The sequence below is a fragment of the Sphaeramia orbicularis genome, chromosome 1 (assembly GCF_902148855.1).
Source record: "Sphaeramia orbicularis chromosome 1, fSphaOr1.1, whole genome shotgun sequence".
Lineage (NCBI taxonomy): Eukaryota > Metazoa > Chordata > Actinopteri > Kurtiformes > Apogonidae > Sphaeramia > Sphaeramia orbicularis.
Genome location: NC_043957.1, coordinates 19,043,047 through 19,066,910, shown reverse-complemented (window position 1 = coordinate 19,066,910; position 23,864 = coordinate 19,043,047). Strand labels below are relative to the sequence as shown.

The 23,864-nt window shown below is 37.7% G+C and overlaps 1 protein-coding gene across 2 annotated transcripts in view; it reads left to right on the top strand.

Annotated features, from left to right (window-relative positions):
• Positions 1 to 23,864, top strand: part of gtf3c1 (general transcription factor IIIC subunit 1) — a 43,525-nt gene that overhangs the window by 4,691 nt on the left and 14,970 nt on the right. For both annotated transcript variants that reach the window (XM_030142149.1, XM_030142157.1), the window contains exons 5-33: positions 769 to 865; positions 956 to 1,079; positions 2,262 to 2,441; positions 2,536 to 2,651; positions 4,263 to 4,315; positions 5,305 to 5,678; positions 6,729 to 6,785; positions 7,256 to 7,383; positions 7,480 to 7,604; positions 7,695 to 7,848; positions 9,026 to 9,129; positions 9,310 to 9,431; positions 9,576 to 9,896; positions 10,350 to 10,495; positions 12,389 to 12,486; positions 12,568 to 12,664; positions 12,848 to 13,031; positions 13,123 to 13,219; positions 14,623 to 14,755; positions 14,837 to 14,921; positions 16,440 to 16,504; positions 18,082 to 18,190; positions 18,283 to 18,425; positions 19,603 to 19,745; positions 19,817 to 19,901; positions 19,992 to 20,104; positions 21,819 to 21,878; positions 21,979 to 22,072; positions 22,978 to 23,150. In XM_030142149.1, the coding sequence (XP_029998009.1) occupies positions 769 to 865; positions 956 to 1,079; positions 2,262 to 2,441; positions 2,536 to 2,651; positions 4,263 to 4,315; positions 5,305 to 5,678; positions 6,729 to 6,785; positions 7,256 to 7,383; positions 7,480 to 7,604; positions 7,695 to 7,848; positions 9,026 to 9,129; positions 9,310 to 9,431; positions 9,576 to 9,896; positions 10,350 to 10,495; positions 12,389 to 12,486; positions 12,568 to 12,664; positions 12,848 to 13,031; positions 13,123 to 13,219; positions 14,623 to 14,755; positions 14,837 to 14,921; positions 16,440 to 16,504; positions 18,082 to 18,190; positions 18,283 to 18,425; positions 19,603 to 19,745; positions 19,817 to 19,901; positions 19,992 to 20,104; positions 21,819 to 21,878; positions 21,979 to 22,072; positions 22,978 to 23,150 (3,780 nt within the window). The remainder of the gene's footprint in view (positions 1 to 768; positions 866 to 955; positions 1,080 to 2,261; positions 2,442 to 2,535; positions 2,652 to 4,262; positions 4,316 to 5,304; positions 5,679 to 6,728; positions 6,786 to 7,255; positions 7,384 to 7,479; positions 7,605 to 7,694; positions 7,849 to 9,025; positions 9,130 to 9,309; positions 9,432 to 9,575; positions 9,897 to 10,349; positions 10,496 to 12,388; positions 12,487 to 12,567; positions 12,665 to 12,847; positions 13,032 to 13,122; positions 13,220 to 14,622; positions 14,756 to 14,836; positions 14,922 to 16,439; positions 16,505 to 18,081; positions 18,191 to 18,282; positions 18,426 to 19,602; positions 19,746 to 19,816; positions 19,902 to 19,991; positions 20,105 to 21,818; positions 21,879 to 21,978; positions 22,073 to 22,977; positions 23,151 to 23,864) is intronic.

The window sequence follows — 23,864 nt, the reverse complement described above, 5'->3', positions numbered from 1 at the left end:
TACTGGCGTGAATGACTTACAGTATATTATAACAGGTTTGGATTTAATTAAACACTCAAAACTTGTTAACACATTAAAAAATAAAAAATGTCTTGGCATTTGACCACATCCTTTAAAAGAGTAATTTCACCCAACTTCACCCACTGTATGATTCCAAAAAGAGGCAAAAAAAAAATTAACTGAAGATCGGCAAATTCTAAAACAAATACTGACATGCATAGTAATGACTTGGAAGAAGTATAGATTTATTTTTATTCTGCTGCATTTAAACTTTCATTGTTTAACGCAAATGTTTACTTATCATTTATCTCATGTCATTATTTTATATACAGATTTCTTTTTTTTTTTACTTTGTTAAATTTATTTATTTATTTTTATTTGGAATTCAAGTTTTTATTGAATTTTTCAAAGGCTTGGTACATGGCGAACTTAACATGTTTCTCCATACAAGAACAGGTAGTATATAATTAACAATTAACATAAACATAAAAGATCAAAGATAAAATAAATAAACAAAATAAATAAAAGACAGGCAGTTTGTTGAATATTTTTAAAGAATTACAAAGTGAATGCTGTAATTAAACAGTCTAGACTCAAAAAATAGTCTCACTCCATTTCTCATTTTTTTGTTTGAGTGGCTCGCTAGACTTAAGACTTCAATTGTATGTAGCCTTTGTCATTTTCATTCTATTTCTTCTACTTCTTCTTCTACTTCTTCATCTTCATCCTCATCTCTGACTAAAATATGAATATGTGGTTGTCTCTCAGAAGGAGCAAATATGACATACTAATGGAGCAGGTGTCCACCTTCCTGCAGAGGACACCTGGTCAGTTTACCACTTTGGTCACACTCAGAGAACATCTTGTGAGTATCTCAGTATCTCTCTCTGGGCATCACTGAGTCTATGTGTAATCTTTCATCTCTTTACTCTAATAGTAATGTGTTTTCGTACAGAACGTGGATGACAGAACATTCAAGCGTGTATATCAGTACATGCGAGCAGGTAAATTGGCTGACCTTTGCCGTGTACCTATGGAGGAGGTGGATCCAAGTTCTGGGCCCTGCAAAACCAAAAGAGGTAGTGTGCAACGGAAACAACGTAATAAGCAGTATGGCTTTTCTTTTCTTTTCTTTTCTTTTCCTCTTCTTTTCTTTTCTTTTCTTTTCTTTTCTTTTCTTTTCTTTTCTTTTCTTCATTTAATTGAAAGTATAAGCCTAGATACAGGGTTTTGAATGCAATGACAATACATCTAAGAACACAGTAATTTCATGAAAAAAACTACTGCATTTATAGTCGGATCCACTTGCATCTTCATAATTTGATATTGTTTGTTGTTCAACAGTTTGTTCTATCTTCCCTCCTGACTTTGGCCTGAGTAGCTGTCTTTCTCTTAGCCTTTTTCTTTTTTTAAATGTCTCATATCTGTTTTAAATTATAGGATGTGGTTCTTATGAGAAATATGCAGTCCATATTGGTTACAGATTACCATTTGCTGACGCCGCCACTTTTGTGTGAACACACTCAGAACTAGAGACAGAAACCCTGTGTTGGCAGAACAGATCGATGAAAACCTCCAGGGCTCCTCTTTGTGTGAATCTGTAGTTGAAAGTGTGAATTTTAGTTTTTGTCGAACTGAGTAATGGAAGGATGATCCTGGGAATGTTAGGATCCTGTGGATGAAGAAATCACCACTAACAAGGATGTGGAAGTCAGCATCTCTTAATTGAAACAGTGCACAGAATCTCACAGAACTCAAGGACTGTGGGAGAGGTGCTCCTTGAACAGAGAAAAACATCGTTATTTAAACACAATGCATGTTACACCCAAAACACATCATGGTTTTCCCCACAACAGACAAGTTATCTGCTAACTGAAGTTGGAGTGACCTTGGTCAAAACTAATTTCTATTGGGCCCAGTTTGGAGTGTGGGATACCGATAAGGCAACAGTTCTTCTTTGTTGTATTTCCACTGGCCTTCATACTTCTGTGAAACAAATCAAGACATCATGAAGGATACATTTGTAAAACATTTCGTACACTCATTATTTTTCCATCAGATCCCTTGCCGTTAAGTATAATGTATAAAGTTAGTATATATAAAAAACACCCCAATTTACACAAGCTATGAAAACACTACATTCTCTGAAGAAAAGAACTACACTTCTCCTTCACCACTTCTTTAAAGACTCCAAATGATCTGGATATGGAATATAATTTTGAGAATTACTGTAATGATATTGTACAACATGCATTTTCTAGGGGATAAATTGCTCGTGCGCTGTTTGAAAATGGTCAAGCCTTATTCAAAGAAGGGTGTGGCTGATGATGACGATGATGATGATGATGAAGATGACGATGAAAGTGGAGCAAGAAGAGGGCCATTTACCCCAGAGGGACGAATTATGGAGAGGGACGTCCTGTCACAGGCCTATGACATCAGTATGTTTGAGCAGGACAGTTCTGACATTAATAACACTCCAGTGAATAGAACAGAGTCATACACTCACTGTCGGTTCTCTGTTTGTGAATATAGTTGTTGCCAGTGGAACAAAGGGAATTGCAATGAGGGCTCTAGGCTGTAAGATGAACGTTGGCAAACTGGAGTCTCGCATGATCTGCAGAAAACTGGAGAGAGAAGGTGTCATTAAGGTAAGTCCACCACAACTAAAATATTGACGTATTAGTGTACCACCAAAATAAACTGGATCCTCATCAACAGATCCAAACTTTATCTGGTTTGTTGCAGCAGGAATTATAAAACCTGTGAAATTATTTGTACATGAGATCATGGCAGCACAGCCTCAATTGTCGGATATGTGGTTGTTTCCTCGTCCACATGACCTCCACCAGGGGTCATCCATCACAAACAAAACTTTTAATCTCAAGGAAGCACTGATCTACAATGAATTCTGAGGGGGAAGCTGGTCAATTGAAGTAATTTTTTTGATCCAAAAGAATGTGGCCTTTTTTCCACTAGCAGTCTGTGTTACTTGGTTTCTCGCTTTTAATTCTGCTCTAATATGGTTAAATCTAGTGCTGCCACTAACGACTAATTTTCTAATCTTTTCTCTAATTTTTTGATTAGTTGACTAATCTAAAATACAAATTTGTTAAAAAATCAAGTGTTTATTTTGTTGTGTCCATTTTATTTTGAATACAACTCAAGGGCCAAAACATATAATGTCACCTGTACCATGACAGATGTAAACAATATAAATAACTTAATTACCAAATAAAAAATTACACAGTGGGATGTTTTCCACATAAGGGGGTGGGTGGGGGTGGATGAACGGGTGCGCACAGATCTGCAGAACCGGGGAGGGGGGATGAGCGGGTGGGTAGGTGTGTGTGGGTGGGTGAACTGTAAGAGCAGGGGAATGAAACTCAAGATGCTTATAAAACGACGGTCTCTCTCTCTGTATTTGAGGTACTGCAAGTGCCAATGCCGGCACAATTCCCAGATGCCGCAGCCAAAAATAAATTGGCAGTCAATTGTAAAACGACTTATTGACTAAAAAAATTGCCATTGACTAATTTTCATGGTTGACTACGTCGACTAATCGCGGCAGCACTAGTTAAATCTGTTGAGCCTGCAGCGTCAATATGTGAAATCAACAGAGAGTGTGTTGAAACCATGACCACCATTATGCATCCAGTATTTAGAGGTCAAACAGAACCCTTTTTCTTCTGTATATTATAATTAGTTTGACTGCAAGACTGGTTGTTGGGATTGATCACAGTGTGTAGCAACAATGAAAACAAAGACTTTTTGTTTGTATTTCTTTAAAACCATGCATCACACATTCAGATGCTTTGTATTTGACAATTACATGACTTCGATTTTTGACAAAATTGTGTCATTTTTGGTTAAAATGCATAAACTTCAAAAAATACTAGAGTTTATGAGTTCATTAAGTACAATATATTATTTCAGTACACAAAATCTAACACAGGGGTTACCAACCCTGGTCCTCGAGGGCTACTATCCTGCATGTTTTAGATGTTTCCCTCTTCCAGCACACCTGACGGTCATTATCAGTCTTCTGCAGAGCTTGATGATAGACTGATCATTTGAATCAGGTGTGTTGGAAGAGGGATACATCTAAAACATGCAGGATAGTAGCCCTTGAGGACCAGGGTTGGTGACCCCTGATTTAACATGAATACACATTTAGGGGAGCTGTATTCTTTTTAATGGATACTTGTTGGAGTATATACCTGTGGTTCTTCATTATATGTGTGTTGTATTTTTCTCTGCAGGGATTCATGGAGGATGTGGGTCGACAGAGGATCACAAAATTCATCAGCCACAAGTCAGTATCTATAAAACTTCAATTCAGTTCAATTGTCCCAGTCCAGATTTAGCAGCACATTTTACCCAAGTGCAATATGGGCACTGAACACATAATAGTGACTATACCTCGAATAAGGACATATATTCAACATATATCCTCAGTGTTCAGCCAGGGTCCAAGTACAGTATATATTTATCTCTACAGTTTCTTGGTTGGTTGACATGCTTGTTTTTTATTTTGTATATATATTTACACTTTTTGTTTCTTTTAAAGTGTTTTGCACTACGCACCACAAGAGAGTTGTTTCTTAATTCCGTTGTACATATGTATAATGACAATAAAGGCATTCTATTGTATTCTATTGTATTCTATTCTGTTCTGTTCTATTCTATTGTACAGGGTGGGGAAGCAAAATTTACAATATTTTGAGGCAGGGATTGAAAGACAGTGTATGACCAATTAGTTTATTGAAAGTCATGAGAATTTATTTGCCACAAGAAAATTGACATAATAGAAAATGTTTTTATTCTATGTGTCCTCCTTCTTTCTCAATAACTGCCTTCACACGCTTCCTGAAACTTGCGCAAGTGTTCCTCAAATATTCGGGTGACAACTTCTCCCATTCTTCTTTAATAGTATCTTCCAGACTTTCTCGTAATAGTTTTGCTCATAGTCATTCTCTTCTTTACATTATAAACAGTCTTTATGGACACTCCAACTATTTTTGAAATCTCCTTTGGTGTGACGAGTGCATTCAGCAAATCACACACTCTTTTGATGTTTGCTTTCCTGATTACTCATATGGGCAAAAGTTTCTGAAAAGGTATGGATAATAGTGTTAGGTATGATTATGACATCAATATATGTTTGGTTTCAAAACAATTGACGTAGTGCCTGCTGAGAAAAAACAACTAAATGTTCATTGTCAATTTTGCTTCCCTACCCTGTACATTTAGTTTAATAGGAACTCTGTGATGCCAAATGTTATCCTGTTTGTTCCTCTACAGGTGTGTGGGTGTGAGTGATAAACTCCAGCTGTTTGCCAAAGAGCAGGAACGCAACAAGCTCCTCTGCTCCTCTGCTCCAGTACCACCCAACAGTGCACCTGCCTCACCTAAAACACCTTCAACCTCTAAGCGGTCCACGAAAAGAAAAGGCAAAACACCTGCGGCAAAGGGGAAGCAGAGGGAAGCAGGTGGAGATGCAGAAAAAGAGGCGGAGGAGGATGTGACGGTGTGTGCTGGTGAAGAGGAGAAACCAGCCGGCGGTGGCAGTGATGAAGATAAATCACAAGGAGGAGAGACGACGGACAAGACGAGTGATGTGACAATAAACCAGACACAGCGTGAGAGTTCTGTAGTAGAAGCGGCAGCTGCTGAATGTAAGTAGACGTTGAAGTTCTTCATATTCAAGTGTTAAATATCGCTGAGCTTTTTCATGTCCATTTACACAAAGTATCGGTATACAAAAAAAGTCCCGCGCTCTAATATTTAACCTTTGCCTTAATTAGTCTTTAGCTTTGATTATGACACACATTCACTGTACTGTCATTTCAGTCAGCTTATGCAAAGTCACAATACTTAATTCCATCATTTTTTAAGTACATAATGTTGTTGAACCAATCCCAGATCATAACACTGCCCCCACAGGCTTGCACTGTAGGCACTAGGCATGATGGGTAATCACTTCGTCCACCTCTGGAACAGGGTCAATCTGGACTCATCAGACCACATGACCTTTTTCCGTTGAAACACAGTCCATTCTTTATGCTCTCTATCAAACTGATAGATGTTTAAGAAATGAGAAGCTACTCACAGCATCAGTTAAAGAATTGAAGACATGAAACATATTAACCTCTGCAGTAATTATTTAATGGAAGGACCTAAACTATTGGCTCAGTTAAATCCATAATTTTTTTCATCTGGGTAGTGTAGTTTACCAGTTTTTATATATCATGTATTTATTCTTATTTTACTAGTTTTAGTATGTCTTGCATGTATCTACAACTTTGTACAATACTTTCCGTTGTTTTGAAAGTGCTATATAAATAAAGTAGACTTTAACCTTGCATCCTAACCATGATCTGTTCAATGGACTGAACTGAATAGGACATTTTCTACACCTTCATGGTAACCAAAGCGCTTTACATTTCCTCACATTCACACACACACTCATACACCAGCGGACGACTGCTGCCATGCAAGGCGCTGCCTGGCCATACTGGGAGCAATTTAGGGTTCAGTGTCTTGCCCAAGGACACTTCGACAGTTGGAGCCAGGATTCGAACCGCCGACCCTATGGTCATTGGACGACCCGCTCTACCAACTGAGCCACAGCCGCCCACAGTTGTAATCAAAAGGCTGGTTTTATAGGTAGTTCCAGGCCTCTGTGGTTTTGCAGCTAATCCTCACACTCTGTGCTCTGTCTTTAGGTGAATCCTCAGCCTTAAACGAGTCCAGGACCGGGACAGATTCTGTTTCCTGTACAGGTAAGAGTGGGACTGATGGCAGCTGATGAAATATTAAGAATTATAACAACATAAAATAGGCTTGAATTTGTAACATATTTCATTTTCTGGAGTTAAGTTATTGTTTTGTTTTTTTTTTTCTTTTTGTGATGTGTTGCTGATGTTTTACTTCAGCTGTTTTCTGCAGTGATCTAAAACGGAATGGCATTTTTTTTAAGACAAGCTTTTTTTTAGACAACTAATTTACTAACTGGATAAATCAACAAAAATGCATCATTCTGCAGCTCCATGTTAGTGTTTCGATTGAGAGACTAAACTGAAGAAAATGGATGCTGCATATCAAAATTAAATACTATTGAGACTCAAATGTCATTCAAAACATCCTAATTGTTTTGGGGTTAGAAAGCATCTTTCAGAATTTGCAAAGAAGACTACTAGAAAAATTAGCTCATTTATTAAAGTTTTTTTTAAAAAATTTATTCTTTCTTCAGAGCAAGCCCCAGGTGACGAAGACAATTTCTGCTCAAGTTCAATCATTCCTGTGGAGCAGAGTGAAGCAGTTTCTGTTGCAGCAGACACCAGCGTTGTGGTTGTGGAGGATATTCCACCTCCGAAACTGGTTAGTTTCATTGGTGATTTGTTGTGGTTTTTTAAATAGATGATACTATATATGTAAAAAAAAAAAATTCTTCTTTCCTTTCTCTGATTGGTGCAGGTCTCCAGCAGTGACAAATCCAGAAAGTCATTGGAGAGATCTCACGAGACGTACCGCCTCCTGAGGAGAAAGAACATGATCGTCGAGGCCGTCCACGACGCCAAAGTCATAGACGGCCTTTTCCCGTCAGTTCGCCTCAATGTTGTCATTTCATTTTGAAACATTTAAGCACAGTGTGAAAGAGATAAAACTATCAACATGCATTATGTGTCCAGGCTGCAGAAGATGATCAACGAGAAAGAGAAGGAGGATGGAATGAGCTCAAAGTGTTGCAAGAAAACTATTTTGCGCCTGGTTCAGACTCTGTCCAGAGAAGGTTTAGTGAAGTTCTACACAACCACTGTCATACAGGATGGAGTTAGCAAAAAGGTACTTAAACACATCGCACTGGAACAGTTTATTATTGAATCTCACACTAAACTAACAATTAAAGGCTTATCAGTAACAACAAAGAACAAATATGGCTCTTTTGACAACAGGCCTAGTAGAAGTTTGGTTTACACTCTAGTCACTAGTCACGTTATGCAAACAAAAATATGAGCATTTTTATATTGGTTTTATTGTGTATTTCAGTATGACCATCTTCTGTATCATTGTATTATTGTTATTCATTTTTTTATTTCTCAGATCATGTACTGATGTTAAAAATCTAGTGATATGATGCAGGGAGTATGACTGAAAAATGCAATGATTTAGGCAAATACATGTAGGATTTTTGTATTTTTGAATGCTTTTTCTAAGATTACACCACCATATGCCTAATTTCAGCGTTTAAAAAGTACTTTGTAATGAAATCAAAACAGTCAGATTTGCAGCTACATTTATTATATGATCAAAATTATGCTTCGGACATGAATACATGCATGTAATCCATTAAATGAAGATGCTTCACATGGATTTGAGAACTAACAGTATCAGAAAGTATAATATCACAATATTCACGTATATTGATATTTCATTAAACCTCAGATTTTTATTAGAACAATCAAGCAAGTATTACAGACCTCTGCATCATTCAAGCTAAGTTGTCAAAACTTTAAAAACATCAAAAAATGACTTCATAGTTGAGAAGAAATATTGTTTTTGGTGGCTGTGGTTTTGTATAAACGTACCAACTAAACCAGTCCTCAGTTTGTACCTTTTTAGACAGATCAAGGTCATGTCAAAGTCAGGATAAAAGGAAAAAAGTGGACTGAGTTGGTCCAGTTATAGTAGGGCTGTAATAATAAAATGAAAATCATCCCTTTTATGGCCCAAAAATTTTAGTTTCAGTACTTAACCACACAAAAATAGCATTTTAAGAACTTAAATTTTTCTCAGTTGCAATGCTAAGTCCCACTTACACTTTATCTATCAAGAATAAATAACATTATCACAATCATTTCATGAGAAGAAGTAAAAATATTTGATTCCAACTTCATGGGTAACTGTACATATAGCACATTAGCGTATTTCTTATGTTGACAATTGATCATTTCCATATGTATTCCTTTCCTCCTTTCCTTTCTTTGATGTGATGTGAACTTTCCTATCTTTGTTTCCACAGCTTGAGATGGTTGTTCATCCTTCAGTTCAACCTACTGATGACATTGTTCAGAGATGTATCGAACAGGTCCGCTTCAAGATCTCCAGCTCCTACTCAGCTGGATGGTAAGTGGAGAATTACAGTGAACTGTTCAGCCTCATGTAAGTATGAGCTCTGTTCTATGCATTTCAGTGACCCCTGACCTTCACTGAACGTACTTCAAATTTGTTGTCAACGCATCTTATTTGTTGGCTTTTGTTTAATTATGTGGTCTTCTCCCTCTCTTTTCTTCTTCTGTACCACAGTCAGGCTGATGAAAAAAAAATTGAACAAACAAAAGCGTCAGATGGGACAGAGCCAAAAAGCCAAAAAAACAAAGCAAACAAGAAAAAACCCAGCAAAGACACAAAATTCAGTCCCACACCAGGTTTGTCTGACTGTACAGCCAACGTGTTACTCACACCTCTGACTCTGCAGCACAGCCTGCTTCATTTTCTGTCAGTGCTAAATTCCTCCCTTTTAATCCCTGTTCTCTTCTCATTGTTTTGTGTTTAATTCTCTGTTTTTACAGTGAAAGGACTGGGGAAGAGTTTGGGCTTCCAGCCTAAGATGCATCGTCTGCGTGTTGTTCATAACTTCCTCTGGCACATGATTTATGGACACCCGCTCCGAAACAGCTCACAATCAACTCTCTTAAACAGCTCTGAATCTAACGCCACTACCGAGTCCTCAGATGCACCTCAGTCCATAACACAGTCATCTGAAGCCGCTGCCATCAGCTCTGTAGAGCCTGAGGCAGGTGATTCAGCTGTGACCAGCCTGGATCCAACTTCATCAACTGATGAGGATGACGATGCAATGTCTGCTGGTCACTCCCAATCGGAAATGACCGGTACATCCTATCAAACTCATATTCATCTCGTTACGTCATTTACATTAGTTTTATCCTATGTGGATTTGTCTCAATGCATCTTATTATGTCGTCTTTGTCTTGTTGCATTTTCTTTTATCACATTTTTGTCTTGAAGTTTTCATCTTGTTACATTTTTTGTTGTTTTTGTCTTGTTTCATCTTAATTATGTCTTGCTATATCTTGTTATATTGTTTTCATCTTTTGTAAGGAGTAGAAAGTCCAGATATTTGTGTTAAAATGTAATGCGCAAAAGAAAAACTACTTATGTACAGTAGCAAAGCATTTATATTTTATTTGTTACATATCACTTTACTGCATATTAACACTCACTGACCACTAATGTGCTGTATAGATGATGTACATTACTCTTTCATGGAGAATCTCCAAAAAAAACACTTTATTTTATTTTTTGTATTCTTGTTCCTCTGATAGTGTACTCGGATGAGGATTCATGGAAAAAATACATCCCTCCTATCCGTGTTAATAAAGATTACGGCAGTGGCTGGGCCATGGTGGGTGACCTACTCCTCTGCCTGCCCTTGTCTGTCTTCATTCAGGTCATCCAGATCAACTATCAGGTCAGAACTAACTACTTATTATTTTCAATACAATGACAGGAAATCCCTCCCAAGAAATCCTCAGGGAAATTCATACCTGTGTCATTAGTTAGAGCTGGTTTGTTTCCATTTACAGTCAAACTGGAACCAGCATTGTGCTTATCTATTGTGTATTTTTTAAGGGTTATTTTAATCCAGTTTTACAAAACCTTTGGTAGAAAGAACATACCACATCCTGTTTCGTGTGGAAGCTGTCTCCCATATCCAGATCTAGCATCACAATTTACTAGCACTTTGCCAGCTCTGAAGATATGTCTGACTTAATCCACTATCATTCTGGAACATGGGTAAAAATTCTCTGTGTTTTTTGGTCAGTTTGTTTTTCTGAAGCAAATCATTCTTGTGTTGGACAGCAGCAATAATTTCTTTGCAAAACTGTGTCATGGAGAACCTGCTGTGATGGAATTTTTTTTTTTTTTAACACTTAGTTTTTATTGTTTCTTTTTTGAGAACACATAGTAGGTATGGACATACAGAAGGGAGACAAAAATGAAAAATAAAGAAATATAAACCTCAAAAGAAAAAGAATATAGTGGATTGCTATGTCTCTACAGCAGTGGTTCCCAACCTTTTTTGGCTCGTGACCCCATTTTAACATCACAAATTTCTGGCGACCCCAGACATTCAAAACGGAGAAATTTTGCTAAAATTTTGTTGTTTTTGATCATGTAATAGTTTGCTATACTATGTTGCAAATAAATGTTAATTTTAGAAAACATTTAGACTTTATAATGTATATTATTATGGACGGAGGCAGAAAAGCCAGGTGTAGATTACTGCACAAAGTGAAAATTTTATTTTCCTTGGTCAGGATGAGTACAGTCAGTCCAGCTTGGATTTACAAGGCTGACAGTTAATACTGAACAAACAATAACTCCAACTATGAATTATGAAAGAGCTGCAGCATCTGAAACTGACCACAATGAACATTTGAAAGATAAACAGTACCACAGTGCTTCAGTTTCAGCTTCACAGTTTGTCATGTCTTTTATGTAGTGTTATTGTCTCTGTCAACTTGCCATATGTTTTTTATTAGTAAGTTTTTATTTTTATCAATTACTAGAAATTTCAGGCAACGCCATTTGAATTCCAGGCGACCCCAAGGCTGAAAAACACTGCTCTACAGTGTGCTCCAGTGTTGTTATCAATAAGATCTGATTGAATATTTGTATGAGGGGAAGCATGTTAAAATGACATCTAAACAGATGTACAGTTGTGGAAAAAATTATTAGACCATCAAAAGTCATCAAAAACAATGGTTATGCAATCAAGTACTAACTCCTGTGTGTATCATGTGACTAAAACAAACAGAAAAGAAAACATGGAATACCTAAAAGCACTGTTTTTGTCAGTACAATGCCATAGCTATTGATGTAAGAACTGAAGTGATTTTGGTTATTATCAAGAAAACCATGGAAAATGGATAGATATCCGCTCTGAAATTAAACTCTTATGAGCTACTTTTATTGTTATCATTATATTTGTCCAAACAAATGTACCTTTAGTTGTTCCAGGCATTAAAATGAACAAGAAATTGAAGAAAACAAGGGGTGGTCTAATAATTTTTTTCCACAACTGTATGTCTTTGTCAAAACATGCCATTTTTAGTGCGTAGTTGCAGCTTGTAGATTGATGTTTCTTCAAGTAGTGTGGATGACATTGATATAAGTTCACAGATAGAGCAAAGGAAGAGAATGCTGGCTGAAATGGTCATTCAGTACCAGGATTATTCCAACAGACCCTATCCAGTGAACCAGACTAGTGTGAAGTAATATTGTCTGACATGGCAGCCCATATGTGACAAATGTGTATTAATCAGCCAGTGTTTGGACTGCTATGTCTTTTGGTGTGTAGGTTGATGGACTGGAGGAATATCTGAACGACACAGAGAAGCAGCATTACCTCGTTAGGTCTCTGCCGTCCAAAATGAGAAGACAGCTGCTTTATAAACGGTGACTCTCTCTGCTTTTCCCTCGCTTACTCCCACTCTCTCAATTGATTGTAACTCTGACTCATTTGTTCTGTTCTATCAGGAGGTACATCTTCAATTTTCATGAGAACTTGCAGAAGTTGGCCTACATGGGTCTGATACAGTTTGGTCCTGTGGAGAAGTTTAAGGATAAAGATCAGGTAAGCATCACACAAGAAGAACAAAAAGTCAAGTTAATCACAGACTAAAGACAAATGATGAATAGAAAATATGAAAAATATATTAAATATGTCCAGCATCGTAACATGAAGACATGTCCATATTTACTCAAACTTATTTAAAACGTCTGTTGAACAATCTGTTTCTGATCTAATTCACTGTAGGTGTATGTGTACGTGAAGTGTAACGCCACCATTGTTGACACCACCAACGCTGAGCCTCACTATTGGCTGGTCACAGAGTCACCTGACAAACCATTTGAGAGACGTCAGTATACATTCAACACAGCTGAAGACACAGAAAACTACTGGTTTGACCTGATGTGCGTCTGTCTCAATACACCTCTGGGTAAATACACACACATCAAAGTGATAAAATAATATCTGATAGTGTTACACTTTTTAATGGTTCCTGTGTGTGTGTTTATCCACATTTACAGGGGTCATCCGCAGTAAAAGGTCTATCACAGAGGAGGAAGCAGTTCCATCGTTTGTGCGTGATCGCGCTGTGTTTGCAGGATTGGCATATCTGCTCAAGTAAGAGACTAATAGTTTATCTGCATGATGTAGAAAACAATGCAGTGGTATCTCAGATAATGATAAAAAAGCTATGGTCCAGATTTACTAAGCATGGAAATAAGTGTAACTACTATCCAAAAAAGCTCACAAATGAGTATCTGTTTCTGTGGCTGATCTATTAACAGCACACTAAATTAGGAACAGTGAGATGACCTTAAGTTTCATTTCTACCAGTAGTAACTGTTATATCCAAACCTACGGTGGCCCTGAAGGGCAAACCACAATGACAAATCACAAAGCACACAAGAAAAAAAAAGGCACAGAAAAAAAAACCACACACACAAGAAAAAGAAAATCACACAAACATGAAAAAGGTTCTACCGTAAAAGGTAGGTAACTGCCATGACCAGGATCTGGAGGCTGACTGGATTGTCTTTCTGGCAGGTGGGAAAACCAGAAGTTTATTTATAGATTTGGCTACCACTGAAAAAATTATCAGGGATTATTTTGATGCAGGGCATACTTGTGCCAGTTTTGCCTATTTGCAACTTGACAATGTAGGTGTAGGTTTTACACATTTTCCTTAAAATACAATATGGTAATACAGTAACACATGGTGGTTTCACTGACACTATGGTAATGTTAATTTTGGCAACTTCATGTGAAAACAGCAGCTATTGATATGCTGAAAAATGTGCCAATTATTGATGTAGTATTTTTTACCCGACGTAACCAAGATGTTTTTCACACAGATTTCAGTGAAAATGGCTGAAATTGACAAATGTCTTAACATGGCCTCAGAGTACTAGAAATACCCTCTCCATCCATGTATTACACTTATATCCCAGGTAGATGTTGGCTGACTTATTATCATCTTAACAATTTTTTTTCCTTGTGTAACTGCTTGACCATGCCCAGTGGCATAGAAAGGGTCCCCTGGGGCCCCAAGCAAAAAAATAAATAAATAAATAAATAAATAAATAAATATATATATATATATATATATACACACACACACACACACACACACACACACACACATACATACAGGTGGGGGAGGGGCAATTTGGTCTCAGGGGGCCCCTTCAGAGAATTTGAGACAGCTAGTTGTTACTGCACCTTCTCACTGCCGCTGTGTAGTGAACTTATTCTTTAGACTGTTTGTGTCAAGTCTCTTGGTCCTTTGGGGGCCCCTGCTGGCTTAGGGGCCCCAAGCAGCTGCCTGCCTTGCCTAATGGCAAGCTGCACCACTGACCATGCCCAGTAGTGAAGACTGTTTGCCCCTGTTGTCAGGTGGAGAAAGGGGGGTGAGGTGAAGATTCAGTAGCTCTTTAACACAAACAGGTTTAGTAGCTGCCACTGTAGTTAATGTCCAGTGTGATAAAGTAAAATAATTCTAATGCGTGCCCAATCTTACACAGAGGGAGTCGCGATGTGTGTGATGACGGTTCGATACCAGGAGACGGTAAAGGAGCAGGAGGTCTGGACTCTGAGTTCTTTGCTCACCTTAAACGCAACTGGTTGTGGACCAACCACCTACTCGCAGTCAAGACGGTATGTATGTCAAGTACTAAAGAAAAGTGTATTTGTGCAGTAAGCGCATCAAGTGTTGTAAATGTGTCCTAATGTTTTCAGAGGCATCCTGGTTTAGGTCCAAAGGAGGCCCAGATGAGACTGAAGAGTCTGAGTAAAACTGCTCTGAGAATCGTGCTTAAAGCTGGTGAGTTGTGATATCTGCAACTTGGTGATGCTGTTTTTACCAATACTATCTTTAACACCTTTATCAAACACGAGAGGTTTTTCTGTCTGATATATTAGTGCAGACTCTGCTGTTTTGACTCAAAACACATAGAAGAGGACAGTTTGTTTATTTCTTTTTTTAAAGGTCCCGTATTATGGAAATCTCACTTTGTGAAAGTTTTCTTATAGTAGTGTGTGTTGCAGTAGCCTCATTATGAGGTTCGAATTTGAAAACTGTCTGTTTCCTCCCTGCCTTGCTACACCACATTTAGTGAAAATGCCTGCTCAAACGGCCGAGTTTGAGTTGGGTCCGCTTATGACGACATAAACGGATTTAACTCCTCCCCCTGACTGTGCCCCCACCCTGGCAAAGCGAGCCCCGCCCTGGCAAAGTACCTTTTGGACAACAAACATGGCGAAGGTCAGACACGCAAGTTGTGGTGTTGTTGGCTGCACACACCAACACGATAGTTTATTTTTGCTCCCCACTTCCGAGCCTCTCCGTAAAAAGTGGCTGGATTCTATCTGTGACGGTCATGTACCAAACAACATTCCCAAACGCTTGTATGTGTGTGCCCGGCATTTCACGGACGAGTGTTTTTCGAACATGGGCCCATACAGCTCCGGCTTAGCACAAAGACTCTGAATCCAGAAGGACGCAGTACCAACGCTTCGTGACCCAAGTACAAGTGTGGGAGATGTAAGTTCTTATCATTTTTTTGTATCTTTACTGCATAACCCTACATTACGGATAAGCTGGTGGTTGTGTACGTCTAACGTTAGCATGGCAGCTAACATAGCTCGGTTACTGCTGCTAACGTTTGCGTCCCCGTTAACATGCAAGAGCTGATAATATCAAGAGACATTCAACAGAACTACTCTGAACACGGGCCTTTTGTGGTTGGCATCAGTATAGTTAGCATCAAGCTTGTTAGTAGCTGCCTGCATTAGTGGCGGCAGGCGTCTTTCCGTGTCAGGTCCACGAACCCGACACAACACCGCCGTTTTCCGTCGGGGCTCAATCACTCCTCAAGGCAAAGAAAGCCAGTGTTTGGAAAGACGTTCTGTCTGAGACATGTGTATTGTAGACGAGAGAGCCATGGCTTCACAGTCAACATTAGCGCGTTGTACCGCTAGCGGAAGCCGCGTCCTCTCCCAGAGAGGGGAGGGGGAGTGGGCGTGGACAGATGCGTTCATTTGCATACCCGGAAGCAGGCCCAGAAACAGCCTGTTCTGAGGAGGGCTGGTGAGAGAGACTTTTTTGACCGCTGAAACTCCGAAAAAAGGATGATTTTGGGGCGAACAAACTTAAATACTATGTTTTTGGGTCTGAGACCTATATGACGTGACTGAAAAATAGCATAATACGGGACCTTTAAGTATAGATTTTTGATGTAATCTACAACTTCACTGCTGTATCATAACTGTGTTTGTGTTCATCACAAATGTACTTATTGTGTATTTCCATCATGTCATTACATGAATGTTATGTAAACAGGAGGATCTGCAACACCTCGTTACGTAACTGCCAAGAAAATGCTCATCACAGAGGAAACTGTCGAGGTATGAATTATGTCATTTTTATTACATATTATCATAGGTGTGTTGTGTAAATTGATGCAGCCGTTACATATCCTCAGTCTAATTTAACAATAGTAATAATATGGACATGTCACAACTCAGATTAACACTCAAGACTAAGAAGAGGTATTTCCCTGGATATTTTTGTTGGTATTTTTTTTAAATAGTTGATGGTGTTACAGCAATACAGTGTTGTCTTTATCCATTTACATACATGTTTTGATTTGTAGAGCCACAAATGTAAGAAATGAAGAGCAAAGAGTGAATTGTTACATCTATTTGCAGTTTCATAATATGACATATATTGACTAGTGCTGTCAAACGATTATAGTTTTTAATCAGATTAATCACAGGGTTGCTGTGGATTAATTTCAGTTAATCATGATTAAATATCATTAATTTTTAATCTATATTGTGTTTAATTTTGCATGAGCAGACAGACTCAAGAAAGAAGGGAATATATATGCACATAACATGTTTATTAAACACCTTCAACAGTTTCAACAAAACAACTTGAAACAGCTGTTCCATCTTGGGGTTTTTTGTCATATTTCCATCCAGAGGGCCAACGTGCTGCTTAGTGTCTTCCACCTTTATGGGTTGGTTCTGCTGCCTGTCACTACCAGATCAACTGCCCATTTGTTCATGTGCGACGCTAACTACTTGGACAAAGTGCCCCAAATGTGTCGGCAGAGACGTTCAGAGTCATTCTGTGCTGCAGATGGGTTAATTGTGTTAAAATTTTTAATCAGATTAATCATGATGATGGATTAATCTGTGTTAATGTGTTAATTTTGACAGCCCTAATATTAACATATTTAATATACACATAATATAACCATCAGTTTGATAGAGAGCATAAAGGTTGGACTGTGTTTTAGTGGAAGTGGTCATGTGGTCTGATGAGTCCAGATTGACCCAGTTCCAGAGTGATGAAGTTATTACCCATCATGCTTAGTGCCTACAGTCCAAGCCTGTGGGGGCAGTGTTATGATCTGGGGTTGATTCAGTTCGTCAGGTCTAGGTTCAGCAATGTTATGTGTCCAAAAAAATTATGGAAATAAATATTCTGACATTGCATAAACTCACTGACCATCTGCCATAATGAAAACTAAAGGGAGTCCAGCAAAATATTAGAACATGGGAGTATTTTTTGGGAAATTTCTGTCTTCCTATGGCATAATTAAATATTTCAAGCATTGGTTCACTCATTTACCCGTTGGTTACATCCTGTTTTTAATACTGCTCCGTATAGTCTCATTATTATAATCTGACCTAAACCTAAATTTATCCAGAAATTGTTTTATGCTTGAAACAACAGAAATAAATGTTGGGACTTTGAAGGCTAAATAAGGCTAAGACTAAATATTAGAGCATATTTTTTGGGAGGAAGGGGTTTTGAGTTATGTGTCTCATTATGGGCACGACATTAATATCAAGCCTTAACCTTCCACTGGTTGCGTCTCAGTAGTTAGTTTTGTCGTGTCCTGCATCAGTCATGAGCACAGACTTCAGACTGCAAACTCTGTTCTCTGTCGTTCTGGGTTTCTCACCTGTAGGTGGCGATAGAGCCGGCGAGCAGAAACCAGCAGGTGGTTGGAGGAAGGCGGCAGAAGAGGAAGAGAACCAAAAAGGAGGTGGTCAAGGTCCCACGCAAAAAGAAAAAAGGTACAACACGAGACAAGATGAACAAGATAAAGAGCTAACAGTTGGTGTTTGTGCCTCATTTTCTGTGTTTTTAAATCATTTTTAATCTAAAGAGCCTAAAAAGAGAACCCCTGCCCATGACGAGGCAGACCATAAAGCTTTAAAACTGATGACCAGACAGAGAGTTTACTGGTCTGTGCAAGAGGACTCACTGATGATGCTCTGCAGTGTGGCCTCACACCTGCTCAACAGCAAGGTACGCATAAAAACACAGAAGAACACAAGAATTAGTCAGAGAGGTAGTACTTCATCATCAGTATGCACTCATTGTTTGACTGGTTCTTATTTTACAGAACAATTACACCATATATCTTGAAATATTATGCAATATTTTAGACTTGCAGTAGCAGCATTACAATTTTTCCGCAAAATGTAATCTTTTTACTGCTGCCTTCGACACATGATAAACTATTGTCAACTATTGTCTTTTTATATCATTTTTCAAAGCAAAAATCACAATAACAGATTTGTTTAGAGTAATTTGATGATTACATAATGGAAATGTAACTTACAGCTCATTCCCTGAGCAGGTAAATCTCCACTTGTACTTTGCTGTTACCAAAATTAAGTATTTCTTTTTGAGCTTCCTAACGTACACGACATAGACAAAAGTATTGGGACACATTGAATTAATTTGCTTCATTACTAACCGAGGGTTGTGCTAGGTAAGAATAGTGACAAATGTCAAAAATATGAGAATATAATGCAAAAAATATCATTGCTATAAATATTTTTTACTCTTTAGGGTTAATAGGGTTTGCATTGTCAAAAATCCCTCAGTGTTTTTTGGTTTAAATTCAATTAAAGCTATATTTTACTGAAAAAGACACCTTCAGTTTTTTTCTGTTTTGATACAATAACCATTGATTTTACTCTGAGCTTTTATGAACATCTTCGTGATCAGTCAATTAAACATAGAGAAATAGATTATCTTCAGTGGAAAAAATGCTAAATTCAGAGGATAGTATTATAATAAATGGTGATAAATCACTTAGGAAAGGTTAAACGGAGAGAAGAATTCATTTGGAAACTGCCACAAAAGTCACACTGGGTCCTTATGGGTTCAGAATTATATTTATTTTATGTGTTCTACTTCTAGATTTATGGAATATTCATTACATTGTAACCACAAGTAACTTCCTGGTTCCTTCAACTCTCACTCAGGAAGAAAAATCAGCCTTTGAAGTTAAAAGAACCTTTTCAACATGTATCATAATATTTATTGACTTGAACATTTTTATGATGATAATTTTTCGTATCAGTCTGAATGGGATTTCCTTCAAGCTGTAGACGTGATGTGTCCTAATATTTCCACCCACACAGTGTTTGTCGTGTTGTGATCGTCTCGTACAGTTAATATTGATCTTTTGCAGCTCAAGAGGCCTTTTGTTCCTTACTGTGTGGTAAGAGACCTGCTCCACGCTGAGTTTGAGAAATCCAGGGATAAAACGTCTCTTGCCACTGGACGTCGTACACGATACATCCTCAAGAATCCTCAGACGCTCCTCAACTACAGGTGAGTACACATTCCAGTAATACACATTTTTATAACCACTCAGCTTTGCTCACCTTAAGTCTTCGTTTCAGGATCTGCTTGGCTGAAGCTCACCAGGACAAACATCTCATGAGACTGTTGGACGAGAACAATCCTGCTGATCCTGATAAACCTGAGGTAGATCTGCCTTTAGGTTCATGATCATTTTCAATCCTGATTTGCAGTTGTCTGGTTCACAGTTTAACTTTTGTGTCTGTGTTGTTGTAGGATTGTAGTAAGGCGTTCCTAGAGTACACCAAGCTGCTCAGGCAGAAGTTCAGCTCAGCCATGAACTCCAGTGAAAGCATCCTGCCAGACACCAAACAGCAGCTGTGCTCTCGGTAAAAACACAAACATGATTCAACCAGTTCGTTACATAAGAAGAGTTTTATATGTGCTTCACTTAAGTTTGTTTTTTCCCTGTTCTCCACATCATTAGCCTCATAGCATAACTGCCTTAGTCATATTTTTGGCCAGATTGTGATATCTGCATAACTTTGCTCTCCTAACATTGCTGCTTCATTTTGCATCATTGGCTATGACCTGAAAAAAACTAGACTTAGGCAATTACGATTGCTACATTTTAACACAAATACAATGTGTCCCCTAGAAATTTTTGTAGCAGCAGTACTGTGTCAGTAACCAGCAACAATAGGTGGGTCCAGGGGAAAATTTTCCAAAATAACTATAAATTGTGACTTCTGGTGAGTTTTGTGGGAAGAAATTGACAAACTGCAACTTAACAATCACCAGATTCAAGTTATCTTGAACTAGTTACCTCATTTAAGTACCATTTTGTATTGATTTTCAGCTTTGATTATAACAAAAAGACATTAAGAAAAAATAATGGTGTGCCACCGGTAAAGGATTTAAGCCAGTTTAATGGCATAGGCCACATCTTCCATTTGAACATTTGATCTGTCTGGGCTGTTGTAAGAACAGCTCCAAGGCTTGTTGATAATTAAACTGGGGGATGGGGGGACCATTAATGCTGATTCTCAAACTGGACGCTAAATGTTCCCCTTGGAATTTATTGTGCAGGTCAGTCTTCACCTAGAAATAAAACAAGATTATGGAAATGGTGAGAGTGGTTATTATCGGCACCAGCACGGGTCTCTGTCAGTCTGAAAACGCTGCTACAGTATGCAGCTGGTTGTACAATATTTCTTTTCCATTCTATGTGGATTCCAGATTGTTTGCTTCAGTAGTGTAGACAGAGAGGGGAGGGAGGGAGGAGGTTGTGTTATGACGCCTAAAGCAATAGCCAAGTCAGTTAACTAGCAGCTAACAACTTGTACTAAAATTTATCACATCACGCTTCTTCAAAGTCAGTGTTTTGTTTTGTTTTGTTTTTTTCTGCTGCAGCACGGCACCGCTGCAGGATGTATATAGGATAAACCCTGCAAATATCTACTTTGCACTCATTACATCCTCAACACAGACTCATTAACTTTAGCTGTAATGCATTTAAGCAGAATTATTGAGTACTTTTATTTTGCATCGTTGTAAACTACATTTCCTACCCAACATTAAGACTGATTTCAACCTAAGTGGATGGGACAGAAAAGATAGATCATCACAAAGATCCCTCACACACAACAAACATAACAAGGTGAAAACATACAAGAAGGAGCAAGACAAATCAATGACAATGAATTAATGAAACAAACATCCTATCAGATCTACTCGATGAATAGATAGCAAAGAAATGGTGTTGTAATTTTTCAAGTTCAATTTCTGTTGCTGTTGAAAGCTACTTTGCACATTGGAGAGAATTTCTGTTCAGCATTTTCAGTGTTTGTTTTTTCTTAATGGTTTTATAGTCTTTGAACTTATATGATGTGAGGTACTTTGTAGAGAAACAGCCTGTGTGTAAAATATCCTTCTAGACTAATCATTTCTTCTCATAGCCTCTACTTTTTTTATTTTTACAGAGTTCAGTAGTATTTTTTTAAAAATATATTTTACAAAGTATATGGACTTTTACCACCCTTGTATTTGCAGACTTCACAAAAGCAGTGACCTCTTTTTAACAAAACACTGAATGTTTTGCAGGTTTAAAATCTGTGCAATAGACAGTGGAAAACAGGTTTTATGGAAAGACATACTCAGCTGGTAAGTATTCAGTTAGACTTAGAAAATGGCACTTTGAATATGTCTGAGTCTTTATGTAACCTGTTTTTTTTTGTTTGTTTTTATCTGTTTGTGTTTGTAGCACTGAGGACATCCATGCAATCGTCCTCTGTAATCTGATTCAAAGCACTCTGGCCATGACCAACTCTCAGATGAAGAACTCCAGATCTTTTCAGGTGCTGATACCTTTAATTTTCTCATAAACCCAATCGAGGGCCTCTCAAGTGCTTTAAAAAGTCTTTATTTATTGATACCACCCAAATGCACAGAAAATCATTCCTGTCTGTAGCCATCAGACTATTTAATGCCACATTATAACCGCATCATTTTAATAATAAAAAATATTTTTGCACACTTATTTATGTGTGTTTCTTTAATTATCATATTGATAAGACATTGTCTAGTATTCTGATTTGGATATTTTAGGCCTTTAAATGTCTTTAATGCACTCAAGACTCAGTAGAGAGCATTTCTGTGATACTCTCCTATTTGCTGCTGACCGTCATTATTGTCATATCTGCTGCTGTTTTGTTCCATTATGCACCTCCTCACCTCCACCACTGCTATTTTAAATAGATTGATATATACACTTTATATTCCACTCTTTATATTCTATTATTGTTTATCTTTTATACCACTTATTTATTCTTTTTCTATTTTGACCTCTTTTTTTACCACTTATCCTTATTCTATTTTAACTTTTTTTTTTTTTAAATTCTATGAAATTTAACAAGGTGAGAGAGATATGGTATCGCAAGTCTCTGCATGTCTCGTGCATCTAGTGAATTGACAATTTAAAAAAAAAAGGCTTTGAAATCTTAATACAGTTTGGGTAGGTTTTAATAGGATCTAGCGCTTGTTAAAACTTATTGAAAGTAACTAATTTTCCCACTGGTCCTTGTGCCGGAAGATACTCAACATCTGTGCTTTGGGAATAAAAGTAGTCAGAAAAACAGTATAAATAACTTAAATCCTGACATCATCCATTATGGTTATGGATTCACATCTGTATTGTCCAGTTTGGTTGAGAAATACTTCTTTTCATTCATTCATTCTCTTTTACATGTCTGTTCTCCCGTAGACCTTCCACATGTACAGTCAGTATAACCAGGAGCTGCTGTGTCAAGTCTTCATACATTGCAGGAAGAGAGGTCTGGTCAACAGACGTCGAGTGAGTAAGATGTTTGGGCCGAAGAAGAACAGAGCGCTGCCCATCCTGCCCATGTCCTACCAGCTGTCCCAGTCCTACTTCAGGTACCTCCAGCACAAAGAAATACCACAACTCCAGGCTTGTAACTGACAACAGTATTATCCGTTTAATCCTCTTTGATGTGATGTAACTGTTGTTGACTTTTATATCTCCTGTTAAGGGTTTGTACGGGTGCTTGAAATCCTTCAAAATGCTTGAATTTTAATGTTGTGTTTTAAAGGTCTGAATAGTACTTGAATTTTGGTTTAAGTGCTTGAAAGTGTTTGCAATTATAACTCTGTGATGTGATTTATTTATTCATTTTTGATGGTAACTCTGCCAGTTTAGATGGCAAGCCAAAGCTACTTACAGAGAGGTGATACATTTTGAAAAATAAAACTTTATGTCAAAAAAGAAAATTAGCAGGTGCTCTCGGGTCGACTCCGTGTACATTTTTATCTTAATCTTTAACTCAGTGCAAGTGTGTCTGAAGAATGCCAAGTGGCTTCCCTTTTCTTTTGGATAAAACTTTGTGTTCTACTTTTAATTCGAAACTTTTTGCTATTTTGAAACATAATTCTAGATGTTTATAACATAATACAATGTGCATCATTGTGATAAAAAGTGAAAAAAAATTAATCATGAGTATACAGCTTTTCTGGTGGTAAGGTAAGAAAGGAAAAGAAAGTTTGCGAAGTTTCAGGAGGTGGGGAATAGGTAAATGAGCTTGTGAGGTACATGTGGCCACTTTGCATAGTCTGAAAGTCTTAATAAAGTAT